This window comes from Lithobates pipiens, unplaced genomic scaffold, assembly GCF_037356315.1.
Source record: "Lithobates pipiens isolate NorthernLeopardFrog02 unplaced genomic scaffold, aLitPip1_a1.2 Scaffold_30, whole genome shotgun sequence".
Lineage (NCBI taxonomy): Eukaryota > Metazoa > Chordata > Amphibia > Anura > Ranidae > Lithobates > Lithobates pipiens.
Genome location: NW_027507791.1, coordinates 97,810,898 through 97,835,301, shown reverse-complemented (window position 1 = coordinate 97,835,301; position 24,404 = coordinate 97,810,898). Strand labels below are relative to the sequence as shown.

The following is a 24,404-nucleotide window of genomic DNA, read 5'->3' as shown; positions in this document are numbered from 1 at the left end:
CTGAAGAAATGACACTTTGATACAATGTAAAGTAGTGAGTGTACAGCTTGTATAACAGTTTCAATTTGCTGTCCCCTCAAAATAACTCAACACACAGCCATTAATGTCTAAATGCTGGCAACAAAAGTGAGTACACCCCTAAGTGAAAATGTCCAAATTGGGCCCAAAGTGTCAATATTTTGTGTGGCTACCATTATTTTCTAGCACTGCCTTAACCCTCTTTGGCATGGAGTTCACCAGAGCTTCACAGGTTGCCACTGGAGTCCTCTTTCACTCCTCCATGATGACATTACGGAGCTGGTGGATGTTAGAGACCTTGCTCTTCTCCGCCTTTCATTTGAGGATGCCCCGCAGATGCTCAATAGGGTTTATGTCTGGAGACGAGTTTGGCCAGTCATCACCTTTACCCCCAGCTTCTTTAGTAAGGCAGTGGTTGTCTTGGAGGTGTGTTTGGGGTCGTTATCATGTTGGAATACTGCCCTGCGGCCCAGTCTCCGAAGTGAGGGGATTATGCTCTGCTTCAGTATGTCCCAGTACATGTTGGCATTCATGGTTCCCTGAATGAACTGTAGCTCCCCAGTGCCGGCAGCACTCCTGCAGCCCCAGCCCATGACACTCCCACCACCATGCTTGACTGTAGGCAAGACACAATTGTCTTTGTACTCCTCACCTGGTTGCCGCTACACATGCTTGATATCATCTGAACCAAATAAGTTTATCTTGGTCTCATCACACCACAGGACATAGTTTCTGTAATCCATGTCCTTAGCCTGCTTGTCTTTAGCAAACTGTTTGCGGGCTTTCTTATGCATCTTTAGAAAAGGCTTCAGTCATGCAGACCAATTTGATGCAGTGTGCGGCTTATGGTCTGAGAATTGACATGCTGACCCCCCCCCCCCCCACCCCTTCAACCTCTGCAGCAATGCTGGCAGCACTTGTATGTCTATTTCCCAGCTTCTTTGGTTGACCGTGGCGAGGCCTGTTCTGAGTGGAACCTGTTTTTGGTCACTCTGCTGCAGCTTAGTTTCAGGGTCTTGACAGTCTTCTTATAGCCTAGGGCATATTTATGTAGAGCAACAGTTATTTTTTTTAGATCCTCAGAGTTCTTTGCCATGAGGTGCCATGTTGAATTTCTAGTGACCAGTGTGAGAGAGTGAGAGCGAAAACACAAATTTAACCCACCTGCTCTCCATTCACACCTGAGACCTTGTAACACTAATGCCGAGTACACACGATCGGATTATCCAGTGGACTTGGGCCGGACAATTCACCGTGTGTGGGCTCCAGCAGGCTTTTTCTTCCCAAAAGTCCGGCAGACTTAGAAAGAAGTCCGTCCATTTTGAACGTGGCTCCAGGTAGACAGGACTAGAGCAGGAAGTCAATGTCGCCGCCTCCATCGGTGAAATTGACACCTCGCAAGCCAGTCAGTTGGTATGGATTTAAAGGGGAACCCCTACGCCGGAAAAACAGTGTGGGGTCCCCCAAAGTCCATAGCAGACCCTTATCCGAGCACGCAGCCCGGCCAGTCAGGAAAGGGGGTGAGGACGGGCGAGTTCCCCCCCTCCTGAGCCATACCATGCCCTCAACATGGGGGGTGCTTTGGGAAAGGGGGGCCCTGTGGCCCCCCCACCCCAAACCACCTTGTCCCCATGTTGATGAGGACAAGGGCCTCTTCCCAACAACCCTGGCCGTTGGTTGTTGGGGTCTGCGGGCGGGGGGCTTATCAGAATCCGGGAGCCCCCTTTAATAAGGGGCCCCCAGATTCCGGCCGCTCACCCTACGTGAATGAGTATGAGGTACGATGTACCCCTACCCATTCACCTGGGGGAAAAAAGTGTTAATAAAAAAACACAACACAGGTTTTTAAAATACTTTATTAGACAGCTCCGGGGGTCTTCTTCCATCTTCGGGGGTCTTCTCGCCATACTCCTCCGCTATCTTCTGCTCTTTTACTAGCTCTTTTACTAGAGGAAGAATCCGGCTTTCTCCTTCATCGCCGCCGTCCAGTGGTCTTCTTCCGACTTCAGGGGTCTTGTCCCACTCTTCGGTTCTTCTTGCCGAGCCTCCGCTTTCTTCTCCCAGCTCTTTTACTAGAGTTGGCCTGGTCTTGTCGCTGTCGCCACTGCCTTCTGCTTCTTCTTCTTTCTGCTTCTTCTTTCTGCTTCTTCTTCTTCCTTCTTCTTCTCTTCCAATGTTGACATGACGCTCTCTCTGGCCGTAATGGCAGGAACACGTCGCACAGCGACTTATATAGGCACAGTAGGCGGGTCGCCTGGTGATGTCACATGGTGACCCCGCCCCTTATGATGTCACAGTCCCAGGGGATGCCGTTCATTTCAAAAGTCTGGGCATGTGTGGGCAAGTCCGCTCGTTTGGGAAAGTCCAGCGGATCTCCACTGCAAAGTCTGGCAGATTTACGCAGGACTAAGTCTGCCGGATAGTCTGATCGTGTGTACGAGTCACATGACACCGGGGAGGGAAAATGGCTAATTGGGCCCAATTTGGACATTTTAACTTGGGGGTATACTCACTTTTGTTGCCAGCAGTTTAGACATTAATGGCTGTGTGTTGAGTTATTTTGAGGGGACAGCAAACTGTTACACAAGCTGTACAATCACTGCTTCACATTGTAGCAAAGTGTAATTTCTTCAGTGTTGTCACATGAAAAGATATAATAAAATATTTACAAAAATGTGAGGGGTGTACTCACTTTTGTGAGATACTATATATCCCAGAAGAAAACAAGCTTTGGATGTACTTCTCCTTTAAAGAGTAATACGTTTCCCTTATTTGGATTCTTTTGTTCTGTTAAATATTTCATGGAAAGTTTTTTGTTTAATAAGTACAAAGCATATCTAACTTAAACCCTGCAACACTGGATGACCTCAGTGGCCATTTTTATTGGGGGTAAAGCAGCGGTGGATAGAGCACAGAAAAGATCCACGTTGGATAGGAACAAATTATTTAGCTCTAGGGAGAGGTTTCTTACAAGGAGGGACAGACTAAGGACACCACTGCCAGCTCTGCTACATTTTAAACTTTGGTCTGCTACTCTGCCTATCAGCCACCCATCAACTCAAATGCTGCTCTGGTAATTTAAGCCTTTTAAGAGTGACCTTAGTGCTTGGACTACTCCAGGGTGCCACTAAATTTGTTGAGAACTCCTGCATCTGTGTTACAGAGAGACTGATTCCATAGTATTTGGAATTATTAAGACAAGCACATCATAGACCCATCATGGTTATCCTTGATGGCAGCCAATAACTTGCCTATAATGGTAGAAGGAATCATTTGGGTGATGATGGAGATATTTGCCTAGGTGGTGGAGTGGATAGGAGTAGTGGTGACCCACAGTCTGGGAGCCCCCTCTGTAACCATGGTCTTGGGTATGAATGTCCTCAACTTGGACCTGTCCCGTCTGCTAACCAAAATGAAACGATCTTGTGGGCACAATTTACATTGGGTAGTTTATCAAAATTTTATTTGGGCTTGTGAATTCTATCATAGAGGAAGCCGGCTACAGACAGCAGTTTTCCATACTGTACACTGCCAAAACAAAATTTGTTGTTAACTCCACAGCAGGAAGTCATATGGTCACTCCCCATTGGGGCCCAGGGAAAGCTCCAGGGGCCTCTGTCATGGTTAAGCCCCATTGAGACTTAGAGGTGCCTGGAGAATGGCTGAAAGCTTGAACCCTTTCCAAGGTTCATCAGGGTAGTTGCTGGTTCGGTTATTCAACTTGTGGACCACCCCCATTCTCCTACCCAACAGGATGATAATAGCAGACTTTTACATGGTAACTAAGCACTACATTGCCCTGTCCCAACCTGTGGTTGAGGCTGTCTGTGCTCCTCTGCAAGCCTCTGTTTCTCCTAGAAGTTAACCTATACCAACGGTTGATCAGTATCATTTAGTTATCCCCTTCCAGGAGTTCCCACTGTCCCAACAGTGGCTGTGTCACGAGGATCCTGCCAGCAGTGGTCAGTCCGGACCTTCCGCCGTGCATCCGCGGGTGCGCGCTTGCATCTGTGTGCGTGTGCGCGTGCGTGTGTGCGCTCGTTGGTGCCAGGCGGGCTATTTAACTCAATTGGTCACATCCAGTTCTTGCTGTCTGATCTACAGCGTGCGAGTACCCTGATTCTGAGAACCTGCCTTCTGTGACCTGTTGACCCGGCTTGTTTACCTACTGCTCCTGCTATCCGCCTGCATCTGACCTCGGCCTGCCTGACCTTCCTTCTGCTTGTTCCTTCGGTGCCTTGCTGCCTGCCCGTTTACTGACCCGGCTCGTCCGACCATCCACCTGCTTGATCCTTGGTACCTCTGCGGACCGCCTGACCTCCGACCCGGCTTGTCTGACTGCTCTGCTTCCAGCCTTCTGTTCCGGTGCCGTCTGCTGCTCTATCTCCAGTAGTGGTTCCAGCACCTGCCTGAAGTCCTGCCTCTGCCAGAGTTCCTGCATTGGTGTCCTGGTTCAGCCTCTCTGCCTGCTGCTCTGCTTCAGCTTCCTGCACCTGCCTGCTGATCCAGTTTCCCTCCGATTCCAGCACTCCCTGATCCAGCTGTTGATCCTGCCAGACACTCGTGCCCCTCTTGACTCTTGTGTTACCTGTATACACTACCAGGGCCCTTGAGTCTGAGCCGCAAGAGAGGTCTCCTTCTGCAAGTCGGGCTCTACCACCAGGTACGTGACAGTATCAGACAGCCATGTCCGAGCCTGCGCAGGGAGCCTCTCCCATGGACGAACTTTGCCTGCATCTGGCTGGCCTCACCCAGGCTGTTAAGAGTCTCCAGGAGGGATACACTCGTTTGGAGGAAAAGGTCCAAGCTCTCACTTCGCCCACAACCGCTCAGGGGCCTCTTCCGTCCACTGCCGTCTCTAGCACCTCTTCTCCGACAGTGGTAATGTTGCCTCCCGAACCCAGGGTTCCCACGCCTGAAAAGTTTTCTGGAGAGCGAAGTAAATTCAGAGCGTTCCGGAACTCTTGTGAACTGTACTTTGCCCTTCAGCCTCGCACCTTCTCACTTGAGGCCACCAAGGTGGGATTCGTGGTGTCCTTGCTCCTGGGAGATCCTCAAGCTTGGGCTCATCGTTTACTGGAACAGAAAGCAGAGGTCCTAACCAACCTGACCACCTTCTTCGATACGATGGCCCAGCTCTATGAGGACCCTCAACTCTCCGCCACGGCCGAAGCCGCCCTGCATACCCTTCAACAGGGGCGTAGGGCCGTAGAGGACTATGTCGCTGAGTTCCGCCGTTAGAGTACAGATACGGACTGGAACGATGCGGCCCTTCGCTACCAGTTTCATATGGGGCTCTCAGACCCACTGAAAGATGAACTGGCTCGTGTGGGAGTCCCACAAACTCTGGATGCCTTGATTAATCTGGCCATTCAAATTGATCGACGGCTGAGGGAGCGAAGAGCTGAAAGAGGTGCTGGGCCTACTCGTCCCACCTGGATGCTGCCTTGGGTACCTAACTACTCTCATCCGGCTCCCATTCCTAGTCCTGTTCCAGCACCTGATACTTCTGAACCTATGCAGCAGTCCTTCGCCCTGCTCTCACAATGGAGGAGCGCCAACGTCGTCGGGTCAACAACTTGTGCCTTTACTGCGGGGAACCTGGGCACTACGTCAGGAACTGTCCTGCCAAGCTCTGTAAGTGCATGTCTGTCTCGTCTGGCTCTACTACTGCTTGGCTTAAGACCTTCTCACCTCGCCCTTTCTGTCTCGTTGCAGCTCCCAGGAAAGACTTTGCAGGTCCCCGCTATCATTGACTCGGGGGCTTGTAGTTGTTTCATGGACTCTTCTTTTGCCAGTAAACACCAAATCCCTTTGCTGTACAAGGCTCAAGGACTCTCTATCCACCTGGCCGATGGCTCCACAATAAAATCTGGACCAGTTACGCAAGAGACTACCCCCCTTTCAGTTTCTGTCTCTAATCTGCATCAGGAACTGCTTCGCTTGGACATTATTCCATCTCCTTCGTTTCCAATCATCCTTGGCATGCCATGGTTGCAGGCCCATAACCCTGCTATAAACTGGGTGACCGAGGAGAGCACATTTTTCTCTCCTTATTGCCAGCAGTACTGTCTCCTGAAGAATCCTGGCGAATCCTCTGCCTTACTATGTCTGGATTCTGATTCTGAGCTTCGCCAAGCAGTTCCTGAAGTATACCATGACTACCTAGATGTCTTCAGTAAGAAGGGGGCAGAAACTCTGCCGCCCCATCGGGCATATGACTGCCCCATTGAACTCCTCCCCGGGGCTGAAATTCCCTTTGGCAGGATCTTTCCACTGACCGAGCTGGAACAGGAGACTCTGAAAATGTACATAGATGAAAACCTGAAGAAAGGCTTCATTCGACCCTCCACTTCCCCAGCGGGTGCAGGCATCTTCTTTGTGGAAAAGAAAGACCATACCCTCCGGCCCTGTGTTGACTACAGAGAGTTAAATAAGATAACAGTAAAGAATCGATACCCGCTTCCTCTGGTACCAGAATTATTTCAGAGACTGGGAACTGCCTCTACCTTCACTAAGCTGGATCTCAGAGGGGCCTACAATCTGGTTCGTATCAGAAGTGGGGATGAGTGGAAGACAGCTTTTCGTACCCGCTTTGGGCATTTCGAATATCTGGTGATGCCCTTCGGATTGTGCAATGCTCCCGCTACCTTACAGTATTTTATTAATGATGTCTTCCGGGACTATTTAGACTTGTTTGTCATTGTCTACCTTGACGATATCCTCATTTTTTCCCCTTCTCTAGACTCTCATCGCAAACATGTTAAATGTGTCCTGGACCGGCTCCGGCAACACGGGCTGTACGCCAAGGCTGAAAAATGTGCTTTTGAACAAGAAAGTATCTCATTTCTGGGCCTAGTTATTTCTGTTGAAGGAATAAGGATGGATCCACAAAAGATTTTTGCAATTCTTGACTGGCCAGCTCCCACTGACAAGAAAGGGGTCCAACGTTTTGTTGGCTTCGCCAATTTTTACAGGAAATTTATCAAGGGGTTCTCCGCTATCATCTGCCCAATCACGCAACTAACCAAGCAAGGGGTGCGTTTTCATTGGTCGGCGGAAGCTCAAGTCGCTTTCGAGTCCCTCAAGAGACTGTTTACCTCCGCGGATGTCTTAAAACATCCCGATTCTTCTCTACCATTTGTCCTGGAAGTAGACGCCTCTGAAATCGCTGTTGGAGCTGTCCTCTCCCAACGACAAGGTACCAAAGCTTCACTTTTTCCAGTTGCCTTCTTTTCCCGAAAGCTGTCCCCCGCGGAGAGAAATTATGACATAGGTGATCGGTAATTACTGGCCATAAAATCTGCCCTGGAAGAATGGCGATATCTGTTAGAAGGAGCTGCTCATCCTATCCTGATCTACACAGATCACAAGAACTTGGAATACCTGAAGTCTGCAAAGAGGCTGAGACCGCGACAAGCTAGGTGGGCCTTGTTCTTTTCCAGGTTCTCATTCCATGTTACTTACCGGCCCGGCTCCAAGAACACGAAACCCGATGCCCTCTCTAGGATGTTTCACAAATCCGAAGAAACTTCACCCCCTGACACTATCCTGGCCCCAGGGAACTTTCTCCTGCTACAGGAAGATCTGCTCTCGCGGTTGAAACAAGCTTCCATGGGGTCAACACCCACCGTTGGAACTGAGTTACAGGTCAGGGATGGACTGTTTTGGTACGCCAGCAAAATCTTTGTACCCGAATGCTTACGAGTGGCCATTCTCGAACTTTGCCATGATCATGCACTAGCAGGGCACTTTGGTGCCTATAAGACTGCTGATCTTGTTCAGCGTACTTTCTGGTGGCCCCAAGTACTTAAGGACTGTAGGAGTTACGTGGAGTCCTGCACCACCTGTGCTCGGAGCAAAGCCCGTAGGTCCAGAGCCTGGGGCTTACTGAAACCTCTGCCCATTCCAGATAGGCCTTGGAAGATGTTGTCTATGGACTTCATCGTCGACCTGCCCCCTGCAGCTGGGCATACTGCCATCTTTGTGGTGGTAGATCGGCTGTCTAAAATGGCCCATTTCATTCCGATGAAGGGTACTCCCTCTGCTTCCGAGACTGCCCAGATGTTTATCAGGGAAATAATTAGACTTCATGGAATTCCGACCAATATAGTTTCTGACCGCGGAGTGCAATTTACCTCGCGGTTTTGGAAAGCGCTGTGTAAAGTCCTGGGAATTACGCTATCATTCTCCACCGCTTACCATCCTCAGACGAATGGTCAGACTGAGAGGACCAATCAGACCCTCGAGCAATACCTGCGTTGTTTTTCATCCTTTTCTCAAGATGACTGGGTCACACTGCTTCCGTTGGCCGAATTTGCTTATAATAATTCCATGCATTCTGCTACCAAGCAAAGTCCGTTTTTTGCTAATTATGGTTTTCATCCAGCTTTCCTTCCTAATTCCATTCCCGAATGTTCTGTGCCAGCAGTCTTGGAAACTATACATTTTTTCTCTTCGAACAACCAATTATTACAGAAGACCATGGCAAGATCCCAGGAGCAGAATAAGGAAGTGTTCGACAGGAAGAAGCGGGGTGAATTGTTGCTCGAACCAGGTGACCGTGTATGGTTATCCTCTGCGAACCTTAGATTGTCTTGTCCTTCCAGGAAATTGGGTCCCAAATTCCTGGGCCCTTTCCCTGTAAAGAGGAGAATTAACGAGGTGGCTTATGAGCTGGAGCTCCCGGATTCACTCAGAATCCACCCTGTTTTTCACGTCTCCCTGTTGAAACCCTTTGTCCCCAATCCTTTTCCTGACCGGAATGTGAACCCTCCAGACCCTGTAATGGTGAATGGGGAGGAAGAATTTGAAATTGAAGCTATCCTGGATTGTAGGAAAAGGAATAACCAAGCTCAATTTTTAATTAAATGAAAAGGCTATGGCCCGGAGGAGAATTCTTGGGAGCCTGTGGAGAATATCCATGCAAAGACTTTAATCCAAGCTTTCAGGAGATTGCACCCTGAAAGATGGGCCCGGTTGGGCATCCGGAGGCTGCCCCTTGAGGGGGGGCAATGTCACGAGGATCCTGCCAGCAGTGGTCAGGCCGGACCTTCCGCCGCGCGTCCGCGGCCGTGCGCGTACGCGTCTGTGCGCGTGCGTGCGCGCGGTCGTGCGCGCGTGTGTGCGCTCGTTGGCGCCAGGCGGGCTATTTAACTCAGTTGGTCACATCCAGTTCTTGCTGTCTGATCTACAGCGTGCGAGTACCCTAATTCTGAGAACCTTCTGTGACCTGTTGACCCGGCTTGTTTACCTACTGCTCCTGCTATCCGCCTGCATCTGACCTCGGCCTGACTGACCTTCCTTCTGCTTGTTCCTTCGGTGCCTTGCTGCCTGCCCGTTTACTGACCCGGCTCGTCCGACCATCCACCTGCTTGATCCTTGGTACCTCTGCTGACCGCCTGACCTCCGACCCGGCTTGTCTGACTGCTCTGCTTCCAGCCTTCTGTTCCGGTGCCGTCTGCTGCTCTATCTCCAGTAGTGGTTCCAGCACCTGCCTGAAGTCCTGCCTCTGCCAGAGTTCCTGCATTGGTGTCCTGGTTCAGCCTCTCTGCCTGCTGCTCTGCTTCAGCTTCCTGCACCTGCCTGCTGATCCAGTTTCCCTCCGATTCCAGCACTCCCTGATCCAGCTGTTGATCCTGCCAGACACTCGTGCCCCTCTTGACTCTTGTGTTACCTGTATACACTACCAGGGCCCTTGAGTCTGAGCCGCAAGAGAGGTCTCCTTCTGCAATTAGGGATCTACCACCAGGTATGTGACAGGCTGCTACACTGTAGCTGTTGGAAAAGCATCTATTGGTTTTTGCTGCTGGCCCTGAGGATTATGGGTGCACAGAAACACTGGATCACCCCATACATACTGTTAATACTACCCTAATTCAGAAACTATATTGACACATACCGCCTGCTCTATGCCAAGAAGTCGAGGACTTGATTTGCAACATCTTGAAAAGTGGGACAATTAGGGAGAGCCATAGTCCCTGGGCTGACCCCATTGTTCTAGTGTGCAAGAAGGACATCAGTCTGCATTTCTGTGTGAGCTATCTTAAGCTCAATGCCTGTACTCATCGTGATGCCTATCTGTTGAGGAGCCCCTCGTGGCCTTGGGCCAAGCCTGGACATGGCTAGTGGCTACTGCTAATTCCGGGTAAGAGAACAAGATTGAAAAAAGACCACTTTTATAAAGCCACTAGGACTTTATGAATTGACCTGCAAGCCTCTTGGGCTGACAAATGTGGCTTTCAGATGCTGTTGGAGCGATGCCTGGGAGAGTACAACTTTAAAAAGTTTCTGATCTATCTGGAGGATACTGTCATCTTTTCTAAAACATTTGAAGACCACAGTAAGCATCTTTTCTGGATGTTCACTCATCTTTCTTAGTACAGGTTGAAGCTGAAGCCTAAAAAGTGCCCATTAATGCGGAAAAAGATTCAATATTTGGGACATGTCATTAAAGCCAGTGGAGTTTGCCGACCCCGCTAAAATCCATGTTTTGCAGAAATAGTATGTCCCTAAAAAACTGACTGAACTGCATTCTTTCTTGGGGCTGGTGGGGTTCTATAGAATCCCTAATCATCCCTAAATTCACCCACATTGCTACACCCCTTACTCCAGATCAAAAGGGATGGCTGTTGCCCTCCATCCTGGCTTCATTGCATGAACCACAATAACAAGCTTTTGACACTCTGAAATGATACCTGATGTCAGTGCCTTTTCTGTCTTACACAGACTATATTAAACCCTTCCAAGGTTATACAGGTATAAGTCTGCAAGGCTTGGGCCATACTAGCCCAAGAACAGGATGGTTGCAAATGAGTAGTAATTGCATAGGCAAGTCACAGCTACGAACCTCGAAGTGAAACCCCTATAACTACAGCTCATTCAAATTGGCGTTCTTGGCCCTTGTGTGGGCTATCACCAAGAAGTTCGCTGAATACTTTACTTACGGTTTCTTTAATGTTTACACTGACAATAATTTTTTAGCATACTTGGATTCAGCTAAATTAGGGATATTGGAGCATACCTGTTGAGCAATGGGACGTTCTTCAGATCACAGTCCCCCAGTTAAAAATCCTTAAGATTTGCCATTTAGGCCAATTTCACAATGAGGCTATTTTCATGCTAAAAACCGTCTAAAAAACACCTCCCATTAATTTCAGTGTGTTTTTCACACTGGGGTAGTGTGTTTGGACAATAGGAAAAGTCCTGCAACATCTTTGGGGCGGTTTCCCAAAATGCCCTGCCCATTGAAATGAATGGGCAGCGCTTCCAAGGCGACTGAAAATCGCTTCAGAAGTGCTGCAACAAATGTGCTTTTAACCCCTTCTTTGGCCACTAGGGGGTGTTAAAAGTGCCCTGCTAGCGGCCAAAAAGTGCTGCTAAAGTGCCGCAAAAAGGACTGGGGCTAGCGGCTGGGCGCTGCATGTAGTTATAAGACATTTTGGGGTAAACTGCACAAAAACCCAAGTTAGGAGATACTTTTGGTGTCCAGGACTATCAGGTTAAGTACAACAAGCCTGCCACGCCTGCACCACATGTACCTTGCATAAAGCCATGCCAGGACAAACTACCCCCATGACAATGACCATATTGGAGCCTTATAAACCTCTTTATGATGGATTTCCTAACAGCGACAGCTTTCTGCTTTGCTATGCCTTAGTGTTTGTGGAAATTTGTTTTGTGGAACCCACCAAAGATAAAATTGCCATTACCAAAGCTAAGCTTTTCTGTAACCATGTGATACAGCCTTATGGGTGCCCTAGATGATTTCTGATGGATCAAGGCATTAACTTTGAGTCTCAGGTGTTTTCCAAACGATGCTGTCTGTGTGGAATCTGTAAGTATCACACTACCCCATACCATCCGTAGGTGAATGGGGTCTGTGAGTGCTTCAGTCACATACTATCGGACACTGTAACTGGGGCTTTGGGAGAGCTGGTACCAACATGTGGGTGACGTTGTGTGGGCTTATAGTCATATGTTCCACTGGGCAACTGGGTACACGCCTTTTTTTATTGTTTGGGCATAGTGGGCAGCTGCTAGTGGACTTGCTGCTAAACACGAAAGAGTCAATTCCCCACCATACGCTCAATAAATGGGTCCAGGAATAGTGGAAACAGCTAAAGAGGGCCAAGAAAGTAGTCCTACAATGACACAGGTTAAGCTGAGGATGCCACCCTTGATATGCTGCCACTACCACTGGGAGAGTGTTATTTAAAAATCCAAACTTTGAGAGAGGTAGCAAATTGGAACCCAGGTGGGAAACCACTTCTTATTGAGCCGAGAAACAACCGCTGTCACTTGTGTATGATATGGTGACTGAAGGTCCTTAACCTGTCCCCTCTACTCAGATGCTGCTCCAGTAACGTAAGCCTTTTTAGAGTGGCAACCTTATCGGTTGGTGCCGCTAACATTACTGAGAATCTCTGCATCTGTTTTGCGTGTGTTACTGTGACTCAGATACCATAGTGTTTGGAACTGTTAAAACAAACATCTCACCGCAGCTCTCCACATAGTTGGGCAATTTGACTTGGTATCTGTGTGCGATTCATCCATATTGGGTACAAACTAACAGGCCCCCGTCCACAAACTTCCAATTTTATATGCTCTGTGCTTGTAATGAATTATTTTGTAAGTTACATTATTTCCAGCTATCTCTAATCTCCCCCTAATGGTATGAGAAGAAGTGGGAGATTCTGAAGTCCTGTCCTAAGGTATCATGACTGTTTCTCCATAAATATATACAGTATATATAATACAGTGAGTGAGCGTTGTCTCCCTAGGATAGGAAGTGTAATACTGGCAAGATAACTACTTGGAAATAAAGTGAGAAAAAAAACCTAAATGAACAAGATAGCTCTCCCACTCTCTCTATCTGGCTCCCACACCAGACCTGAGTAGACATCCTACTGTTGGTCCTAACTAGCAAATATGCTCTGCAGCCTTCCAATCCTACGGACTCCGTTTGCTTCACCTTGTGTTCCCATTTTGGACAATCCCAATTTCCCACCTGGCAATCTGGATAATTCTTTATTTTCCCTTTTCATTTTGTAACATGCAATGACACCTGCCTGTTTATTAGGCATCAGACTAGCAGTGTAATAATGCTGCTGATTGATTGGTTATTGAGCAGCCAGTTGGAGGGCGCTGACAGAGTAAATAGAAGATAATGCTGTCACTAGGAATTAGCAAATCTCTCTGGGTTAAGTTTGGAAACAGTTATGCAAATTGTAGCTTGAAGTTTAAAGTTTGTGTCAAACCCCTTTAAAGTCTATGGGGGATGGGGGGGGGGGTGCTCTTGTTATTAAATTCTGGCCATTTGAACTTCCTAAATCCCAGGGATTCGCTGTGAACTGATGTTATCAGCAAAACGGAATCTGATCACTAGCCACCTATTAGGCTATGCAGCATGTTTATCATGTGACTAGCTGAACATAAGTACACGTTTTTGAAAGTGCTTTACATTTATATGTATTTTATCTTTGTATTTAGATGTTTCCCTGGAAATCCGCTTTTAAGCTAAGCAAAAACACCTCTCTTTATTCTCTCCGACGCCCAATGGAGCGCCAGACCTTGGAGGGGGGTGGAAGCGGCTCTCTCGGGTCCACAGAAGCACGCTGAGAGGCTGAGCCAGCTGCCAATCAGGCACCTGGATGGATCCCAACATTATTATTGGGATCTTTCCAGAGTCTTGAGCTGATCTGTGACGTCGGCCAACAGCGGGCTTCTGGATCACAGGAGTGCAAAAGTACAGTGGTGTGAAAAAGTGTTTGCCCCCTTCCTCATTTCCTGTTCCTTTGCATGTTTGTCACACTTAAGTGTTTCGGAACATCAAACCAATTTAAACAATAGTCAAGGACAACACAAGTAAACACAAAATGCAATTTGTAAATGAAGGTGTTTATTATTAAAGGTGAAAAAAATCCAAACCATCATGGCCCTGTGTGAAAAAGTGATTGCCCCCTAAACCTAATAACTGGTTGGGCCACCCTTAGCAGCAACAACTGCAACCAAACGTTTGCGATAACGTGCAATGAGGCTTTTACAGTGTCCTGGAGGAATTTTGGCCCACTCATCTTTGCAGAATTGTCCTAATTCAGTTACATTAGAGGGTTTTCGAGCATGAACGGCCTTTTTAAGGTCATACCACAACATCTCAATAGGATTCAGGTCAGGACTTTGGCTAGGCCACTCCAAAGTCTTCATTTTGTTTTTCTTCAGCCATTCAGTGGTGGACTTGCTGGTGTGTTTAGGATCATTGTCCTGCTGCAGAACCCAAGTTCGTTTCAGCTTGAGTACACGAACAGATGGTCGGACATTCTCCTTCAGGATCTCTTGGTAGACAGCAGAATTCATAGTTCCTTTTATCACGGCAAGTCTTCCAGGTCCTGAAGCAGCAAAACAGCCCCAGACCATCACACTACCACCACCATATTTTACTGTTGGTATAATGTTCTTTTTATGAAATGCAGTGTTCATTCTACGCCAGATATACTTGGACACACACCTTCCAAAGTGTTCCACTTTTGTCTCATCGGTCCACAGAATGTTGTCCCAAAAGTTTTGGGGATCATCAAGATGTGTTGTGGAGAAATTGAGACGAGCTTTGATGTTCTTTTTGCTCAGCAGTGGTTTTCTCCTTGGAACTCTGCCATGCAGGCCATTTTTGCCCAGTCTTTTCCTGATGGTGGAGGCATGAACGCTGACCTTAACTGAGGCAAGTGAGGCCTGCAGTTCCTTGGACTGCAGGCCTCACTTGCCTCAGTTAAGGTCAGCGTTCATGCCTCCACCATCAGGAAAAGACTGGGCAAAAATGGCCTGCATGGCAGAGTTCCAAGGAGAAAACCACTGCTGAGCAAAAAGAACATCAAAGCTCGTCTCAATTTCTCCACAACACATCTTGATGATCCCCAAGACTTTTGGGACAACATTCTGTGGACCGATGAGACAAAAGTGGAACTCTTTGGAAGGTGTGTGTCCAAGTATATCTGGCGTAGAAGGAACACTGCATTTCATAAAAAGAACATTATACCAACAGTAAAATATGGTGGTGGTAGTGTGATGGTCTGGGGCTGTTTTGCTGCTTCAGGACCTGGAAGACTTGCCGTGATAAAAGGAACTATGAATTCTGCTGTCTACCAAAAGATCCTGAAGGAGAATGTCCGACCATCTGTTCGTGTACTCAAGCTGAAACGAACTTGGGTTCTGCAGCAGGACAATGATCCTAAACACACCAGCAAGTCCACCACCGAATGGCTGAAGAAAAACAAAATGAAGACTTTGGAGTGGCCTAGCCAAAGTCCTGACCTGAATCCTATTGAGATGTTGTAGTATGACCTTAAAAAGGCCGTTCATGCTCGAAAACCCTCTAATGTAACTGAATTAGGACAATTCTGCAAAGATGAGTGGGCCAAAATTCCTCCAGGACGCTGTAAAAGCCTCATTGCACGTTATCGCAAACGCTTGGTTGCAGTTGTTGCTGCTAAGGGTGGCCCAACCAGTTATTAGGTTTAGGGGGCAATCACTTTTTCACACAGGGCCATGATGGTTTGGATTTTTTTTCACCTTTAATAATAAACACCTTCATTTACAAATTGCATTTTGTGTTTACTTGTGTTGTCCTTGACTATTGTTTAAATTGGTTTGATGTTCCGAAACACTTAAGTGTGACAAACATGCAAAGGAACAGGAAATGAGGAAGGGGGCAAACACTTTTTCACACCACTGTACAGTATATATTTAACTGTGCCATAAGCTGCTTCTCTGGAGTTTAGCTTTGAGTGTACTCCTAACTTTCTTTAAGGACACACATTTGTATTGCCTGATTCATACTATCAGATATATAATAAAAAGTAGAAGTAATGTTTGATTCATCTGTTCTATATGTTTCCCAGGCTTTGAAAGATTATGCTATTGTACTTCTTCTGGGAGGATGGAAAGAAGCTGATGTTAAAGTTCTTGTTAATCGTGGATTGCTGTACCTTGAGCTTCACGACTATGCCAATTCATTGGAGGTACCAAGTCATAAAAATCTTGACTGTGGAATGTTAATGTATTTCTGTGTGAATGGAGATGTGTGGAAGATTCTGTCAAAGAGTGTTAACGGGTAATCATTTTACGTATAGCTATTATTACGCATTGTATGGGGCACACATTCTGTATCTAACATAAGAATTCCAGACAAGTATTTAAATATATCCATATGGCGTTTGGTATGAAAAAACTTGTGTGTGCTATCTTAAATCATCATTATGACACAATCTGTAGTTTTCCATGCACTGATAGTATCATAGTGTCAATTCAGTTGGGTCCCAATCCTACTTCTGTCGGCATTACCTGCCCTATTTGTTGACCATGTAAGTTGGTGGCCATGCAGGAAAGCAACATGGGAGGGTATATGAGGAAAATAATATACTAGCAGGAAAGTTGATGGCCAAAGTTAGACTGTTGTCACTGGATGTCCTAGTTGGAAGATTTTCCTTCATGTATTGTTCTAGTGGTTACCATATACATTTGGATTTCCCATCAGTGTATGTCCTGTTGACAGTGGTTACCAAAACAAATATTCATTTTCACAGCAGGTTCACAGACAACAAAAAATGCATGACTGATTCTTATGCTGCGTACACACGACCATACTTTCCAGAAGACTAGGGGATCAACTGGATCAGTCCTTTGGACAATCCGATCGTGTGTGGGCTAATCCGATCATTTTTCTTTATAAAAATCAGACGGACCTAGAAATAGAACATGTTTCAAATCTGTCCGACTGACTCAATTCCTATTGGGAAAACCATTCATCTGTATGCTGGTTCGGCGGAACAAATACGATGCAAGGGAAGCTATTGGCTATTGAACTTCCTTTTTTAGTCCCGTCTTACGACATCACGTTCAAAACGAATGGACTTTCGAATGGACTTAGTCCGTTCATGTGTGGCCAAGTCTTGAAGACCATCAGACCTAGTCTGCTGGAAAGTCCAGTCGTGTGTACGCGCCATATTACTCTTCCTTACTCTGTTCAAGATAACAAAAACATTTTGGCTTTAAATAAGCTTTTGGCAGTAATGTTCTGCATTCCCTGGAATGTTACTTTAACCACTTCAATGCCAGGCACTTTCACCCCCTTCCCGTGAAAGGCCAATTTTCAGCATTTTTTGCACACAAATAGAGCTTTCTTTTAGTGGTATTTAATCACCACTTGTTTTTTTTATTGTTTGTTAAACAAACGAAAGAATACCAAATATTTTGAAAAAAATGTTTTCCCTAGTTTCTGTTGTAAAATTTTGCAAATAAATATTTATTTTCCTTCACTGGTGGCCATTGATAGGCTGCACATGCTAACGTGTTGGGACAGAAAAGGCTTTCTCTAAACTTCATTCTTTCCTGGCAGAATCTGAGACAAACGTTAGGTTTAAACCTATGCTTTTATGTTCTGTTATTTACTAAACTTAAAATGAACATACCTGCCTCAATGGGTACTGCTTAGCAAATACTGTATATGGAGAGAAAGATAAAGGGGACCTTAGCCAAATCGCTTGACATAGACATTACATATATAATACTTATGGAGTATACTAACCAGCACCTTTTGTTAATAGGACTTCAAAGCTGTGGCTAGGAAAACTCCTGGAGACATAAAGATCCATCAGGTGATAGGAGACTGCCATCACAGGTATTAACACCCTATTGTTTGTTTATTATTTAATACATAATACAAATACATTTTGTAAGTATTTATGCACATTACATAGTTACATAGTAGGTGAGGTTGAAAAAAGACATAAGTTCATCAAGTCCAACCCATATGTGTGACTATATGTCGGTATTACATTGTATATAGTTTCTTGAAACTATCAATGCTTCCCACTGAGACCGCCGCCTGTGGAAGGGAATTCCACATCCTTTCCGCTCTTACAGTAAACAACCCTCTACGTAGTTTTATCCCTATTGTGGGGTCACCAGTATGGTATTTGTATATTGAAATCATATCCCCTCTCAAGTGTCTCTTCTCCAGAGAGAATAAGTTCAGTGCTCGCAACCTTTCCTCATAACTAATATCCTCCAGACCCTTTATTAGCTTTGTTGCCCTTCTTTGTACTCGCTCCATTTCCAGTACATCCTTCCTGAGGACCGGTGCCCAGAACTGAACAACATACTCTAGGTGCGGCTGGACCAGAGTCTTGTAAAGTGGGAGAATTATCGTTTTATATCTGCCGTTGATCCCCTTTTAAATGCATGTCAGTATTCTGTTTGCTTTGTTAGCTGCAGCTTGGCATTGCATGCCATTGCTGAGCCTATCATCTACTAGGTCCCCCAAGTCCTCTTCCATCCTAGATTCCCCCAGAGGTTCTCCCCCCAGTGTATAGATTGCATTCATATTTTTGCCACCCAAATACATTATTTTACATTTTTCTACATTGAACCTCATTTGTCATGTAGTTGCCCACCCCAATAATTTGTTCAGATCTTTTTGAAAGGTTTCCACATACTCTGGAGAAGTTATTGCTCTTCTTAGCTTAGTATTGTCTGCAAATACAGAGATTGAACTGTTTACTCCATCCTCCAGGTCGTTTATGAACAAATTAAATAGGATTGGGCCCAGCACAGAACCCTGGGGGACCGCACTACCCACCCCTGACCATTCTGAGTACGCCCCATTTCTCACCACCCTCTGAACTCGCCCTTGTAGCCAGTTTTTAATCCACGTACTCACCCTATGGTCCATGCCAATGGACCTTATTTTGTACAGTAAACGTTTATGGGAAACTGTGTCAAATGCTTTTGCAAAATCCAGATACACCGTGCCCACGGGCCTTCCTTTATCTAGATGGCAACTCACCTCCTCATAGAAGGTTAATAGATTCAATACCTTCGCCATCTCCCCATCCTTTGTAACCAGATGTCCTTCCTCATTCTTTATTGGGTCAATATGGTCTGTTTTTCCATTTTTACTGTTTACGTACTTAAAGAATTTCTTGGGATTTTTTTTGCTCTCCACCACTCTGTGTCTTTCATGTTCTATCTTAGCCATCCTTATTGCACCCTTACATTTCTTGTTGCATTCTTTATAAAGTATGAATGCTTATGATCCCTCAACCTTGTATTGTTTTGAAGGCCTTCTCCTTTGCTTTTATATGCATCTTTACATTGGAGTTAAGCCATCCAGGACTTTTGTTCGCTCTTTTAAATGCATTACTCAATGGGATGCATTGGCTAATGCCCTTATTTAATATGCTCTTAAAGCAAACCCATCTCTCCTCTGTGTTCTTTGTTCCTAAGATTTTTTGCCTTCTAGCAAGGCTTGTAGTTTAGGAAAGTTGGCTCTTTTGAAACGCAGTGTCTTTGTATTCCCCTTATGTTTCCTATTTGTGTGATTTATACTGAAGCCATTTGACCTGTGATCGCTGTTACCTAAATTGCCCCATATTTCCACATCCGTGATCAGATCTGTATTGTTGGTAATCAGCAGGTCCAGTAACGCTTTATTTCTAGTTGGTGCGTTTACCTTCTGACCCATAAAATTGTCCTGCGAGCCTTAGATGAATGCATGGTTCTCTCCGCCCAGTCTATATTTGGATAGTTAAAATCCCCCATTATGATAACACTTCCCATCCTTGCTGCTAATCCAAATTGTGGTAGGAGATCTGTCTCTCCTTCCTCCCTCGGGTTAGGGGGGCTATAGCATACTACCAGTATAATTTTCCCCTTTTTATCCCTTTGGAGCTCTACCCATAAGGATTCCACCTCCTCCCTACCTCCCTTAGTGATATCATCTCTCAAATTCACTTGTACATTATTCTTGATATATAGGCATACACCCGCCCCCCCTTTTTTACCCTCTCTAACCTTGCGATAAAGGGTATACCCTTGAATGTTTGCCAGCCAATCATGAAAGCTGTTGAACCATCTCTGAAATTCCCACAAAATCCAAATCCTGTACAACAGTATCTCTAGTTCACCCATCTTGTCCGCCAGGCTCCTGGCATTGGTGAACATACCACAAAGTTTAGACCGGTTGCATATTATACTCTTATTGGGTGTTCCGAGATTGCAACTAGGACTTGCTACTATACTTACCTTTGGGTTTATGTGCTTTGGTAAACCTACCACTAATGCCCCTAGTACTACCCTCTGGAATATGTTCCACACTGACTTTCTCTACCTCTGGACCCTCCCCCCCATTTTTTCGTTTAAAAACCCCTCTACATTTTTGGCCATCTTCATTCCCAGCTGATCTGCACCCTCCTCATTTAGGTGCAATCCGTCCCTTCTATGGTACTGGTTATCAACTGAGAAGTCGACCCAGTCCTCCAGGAACCCAAACCCCTCCTTACTACACCAGCTCTTTAGCCACTTGTTTACTTCCCTAATCTCCCTCTGCCTTTCTGGTCTGGCTCAATGTACCGGTAGTATTCCTGAGAATACTACCTTGGAGGTCCTTTTCCTCAATCGTTTCCTCAAATCGTTCTTTAGGACACTCTGCCTCTGACTTTGTCATTGGTGCCAATGTGCACTATGACAGCTGGGTCTTCCCCAGCTCCTCCCAGTAATCTGTCCACCAGATCCGTGATGTGCTGAACCCGAACGCCCAGTAGACAACCTACTGTTCGGCGCTTCAGGTCTTTGTTACAGATTGGCTTCTCTGTCCTAAGAATTGAGTCCCCTACTACCAGAATCTGTCTTCCCTTTCCCTCCGCTTCCCCCCCACTCTCACTGGAGGAGTTCTTCCCCCGGCAGCTAGGAGAGTCCCTCAGCTCTAGCAGTGCTGGTCTCTGACTGGTTTCCCCAATGTCACTCAATGGAGCATACTTATTTGGATGCTCCAGCCCTGGTTCCGCCTCCCGCCTCTACCCTTCTTGACTGTCACCCATCTATTTTTTGCTAGTGCCTGCACCTCTTTGTCTTCACCCGCCTCTGTTCTGGCCCCAGCCTGCAGCTGCCGTGTACGTTCCTGGCTCTCCTTTAGTATGGAGGGAATTCTCAGTGCTGACAGTTGCTTCCCCAGATTCAGAATCTGAGCTTCCAGGGAAACAATGCGCTTATATTTTGCACAGCAATATTCATCCTCGATCGGATGATTAAGGAACGCATACATGCCGCAAGATGTACAACGAGTCTCCTCTCTACACCTGCCGGGCATTATATCTATTCAATTTAATGAGAATTGGGGATTATACCCTGTCCAAATTACCTAGCTAGCTTCTGACACTAATACTCGACAAGACAATACACAAGTACTCAACAAGACAATACACAGGTACTCACAGACCTACGTGCACTTGCAGACCACTCGCAGACCTACGTGCACTCACAGACCTATGTGCATTTGCAGACCACTCGCATTTATCTGTACTTCCTGGTACAAAATAATCTACTATTTTTCTATATGATTTCCAGCTACTTGTAGCTCTAAAACCTAGCTTTGTTTGGACAGCTGATATAGTTACACAGACTAGTTTTTTTTTCTGTACCTCTGATTGCTCTGTGGACTGAGATCTGCAATATCGGACTTTGCTTGTAGCATTACTTACTGGTGAAATTCAGTGTTGTACTGCAATCATAAAGTACAATGGTTCTCTAAGGAAACCATTGTAATTTTCTGAATGGGGTTCACTCTGCCAAATAGAATAATCAACAAAGGATCATGTATTTAGGGAAATATATACTGTATAGTAAAAAAAAGCAAAAAACAGAAATATTGGTCTTTAACAGTCTGATTTTTTTTTTTTCAATTTCTTTATTCATTTTATCTGTATCAAAAAGAAAAATATAACACTTAGCGTGGCTACAACCTCGCTAAAACATCCATATACAAATTCTTAATACATTCTTAACACCCAGCTCCCCCCCCCCCCCCACCCACCCAGCCCCTGTATTTATACCCTCTCCATCTACTTTTCTTTCTCCCGATCTATCCTATTATTTTCCACTGTTCCTCTTCTGCCTCTGTGTATCTATTTTTTTTTATTCCTCTACTGTGGTTTTTGCCTTATGCTCCCTATGCTTCTGCAAATCTTGCAAATCTTATTGTTAGCTTATACCCATTTCCGCCATTTCTTTTCAAACTCTTCTATTCCCTCTCCATCACTGAACCTAAGGAATTCTAAGCATTGGATTTCGATTACTTTATTACACCAGTTCTTCATGGTGGGCCTTTCTTGTTCCTACCAGTGTCTGGGTATAAAGCTTTTCGCCGCGTTTAAGAGCTGTGGTAGCAACGTTCTCATATATTCCTTTGTTGACATTCTTATCCCGTAGAATAGGCACCCTGACGGGTCGTCTGGGACCTCTATGTTAGTTATCTCCCATATTATTTACCTGATCTCCCCCCAGTATTTTTTAATTTCAGGGCAAAGCCACCATATGGCCCGTGGTCCCTATTTCTTTAAACCCTCTCCAACACAGTTGTTATATTTCACTTTGGCATTTGTGTGCCTTATCAGCAGTCTGATATATTGTATATTAACCACTTCCTGACCAGCGCACGACGATGGCACGATACGTCGACAGAATGACACGGGCAGGCATATTGGCGTACAGGTACGTCCAATATTCAATGCCGCCCTGCCATCAGGAGCGCGCCGCCGACGATCGTCTCACGGAGAGGCCGAATGGAGGAAATGCAGTGTAAACAGCATTTTTCCATTCTACCTAGCAACTAGTGACGCTGATCTCTGCTCCATGTGATTGGAGCAGAGATCAGTGTTCACTAAATGATAGCCCAACCCCCCCACAGTTAGTAACACACACCTAGGAACACTTAACCCCTACACTGCCACCCACTGGTTAACCCCTTCACTGCCAGTGTCATTTACACAGGAATCACTGCATTTATATAGCAGTGATTACTGTATAAATGACAATGGTCCCAAAAATGTGTCAAAAATGTCCGATGGGTCCCCCACAATGTCGCAGTCACAATAAAAATCGCTGATCGCCGCCATTACTAGTAAAAAAAAAAAAAAAAATATTAATAAAAATGCTATAAAACTATCCCTATTTTGTAAACGCTATAACTTTTGCGCAAACCAATCAATAATCGCTTATTGCGATTTTTTTTTACCAAAAATATGTAGAAGAATACGTATCGGCCTAAACTGAGGGAAAAAAATGTTTTTTTATATATTTTTGGGGGATATTTATTTTAACAAAAAGTAAAAAATAATGCGTTTTTTTCAAAATTGTTGCTTTATTTTTGTTTATAGCGCAAAAAATAAAAACCGCAGGGGTGATCAAATACCACCAAAAGAAAGCTCTATTTGTGGGAAAAAAAGGACGTCAATTTTGTTTGGGAGCCACGTCGCACGACCGCGCAATTGTCAGTTAAAGCGACGCAGTGCCGAATCGCAAAAAGTGGTCTGGTCTTTGACCAGCAAAATGGTCCGATCTGCAAGTGGTTAATACACTCTACATAAGACAACTGTTTTTTTGGCAACTGAATCTATTTTTCTGATCAGATGTTTGTATTTGTCAAACTGTGGTGTAAGAAGTGGTGTTACATTGTTGGCAATAAGGACCTAACATACTTTGAAAATTATCCAGTAAATGGTATCTTTTTCAGATTGCTTTTTTCATTCAGAGATTAAACATTTACACATTTCTTGTGACAGACTGCAGCAGTACGAAGAGGCTGTGCAGGCATTTAACCAGGTGCTGCAGCTAAACCCCTTGTCTCCAGAAGGATACATTGGCCGTGGCAATGCCTACATGGAATATGGCCATAAAGAGGGATTCAGATATGCTCAGATGGATTTTGTGAAGGCTCTTCATTTGAATCCTATGTGCACTGCTGCTCGGATTTGCCTGGGTTATAACTTACAGGTGAGAGATATCTAAAAGGCTGTTATTTCCCAATGTACAGTCTTATGTGAAGGCAGGTGCATTTCAACTATCACGGCTTGCCTCATTAAAAAGCTCAGTATATGCTAATGTCTAACTGGAAATATTCAGATTCAAACTGTAATCTGTGTAAAGCAGTGTAGAAGGTGCAACATAAAACTTGATTGCCCCCTGTAAACATCACTTACATTTGTCTGGATTAGTCACCCATTAATTTATATGTGACATATACAGTATAACCTATGAAACATTTCCAGGAATTTAGGATTGGGGGCGGCAGAGTAACCGGAAGTGACTTCTGAATATACTCGTGGAGTATATGTCTTGCTGTATTGTTTTTAATGTGAGTACCAATTGGCTTTTTTAATAAAATACCCCTAAAAGATTATATTACACTATTGGAGCCCCTTTTCTTTCTATACTGCCACCACCAAGGAAACTAGGTGGAGAACCCGTGATTACATCTAAGGAAGTATCGCCAAACATCCAGTTCCCAGGGCAGCATTCATCATAGAGTGGATCCCTAAGGTTAAGAGGAGATATAAGTA

General features: G+C 45.4%; 1 protein-coding gene across 1 annotated transcript in view; it reads left to right on the top strand.

Moving 5' to 3' along the window:
• Positions 1-24,404, top strand: part of TTC6 (tetratricopeptide repeat domain 6) — a 308,030-nt gene that overhangs the window by 232,844 nt on the left and 50,782 nt on the right. Inside the window, exons 26-28 of the mRNA XM_077464674.1 lie at positions 15,912-16,031; positions 17,616-17,689; positions 23,628-23,838. Of these exons, the coding sequence (XP_077320800.1) occupies positions 15,912-16,031; positions 17,616-17,689; positions 23,628-23,838 (405 nt within the window). The remainder of the gene's footprint in view (positions 1-15,911; positions 16,032-17,615; positions 17,690-23,627; positions 23,839-24,404) is intronic.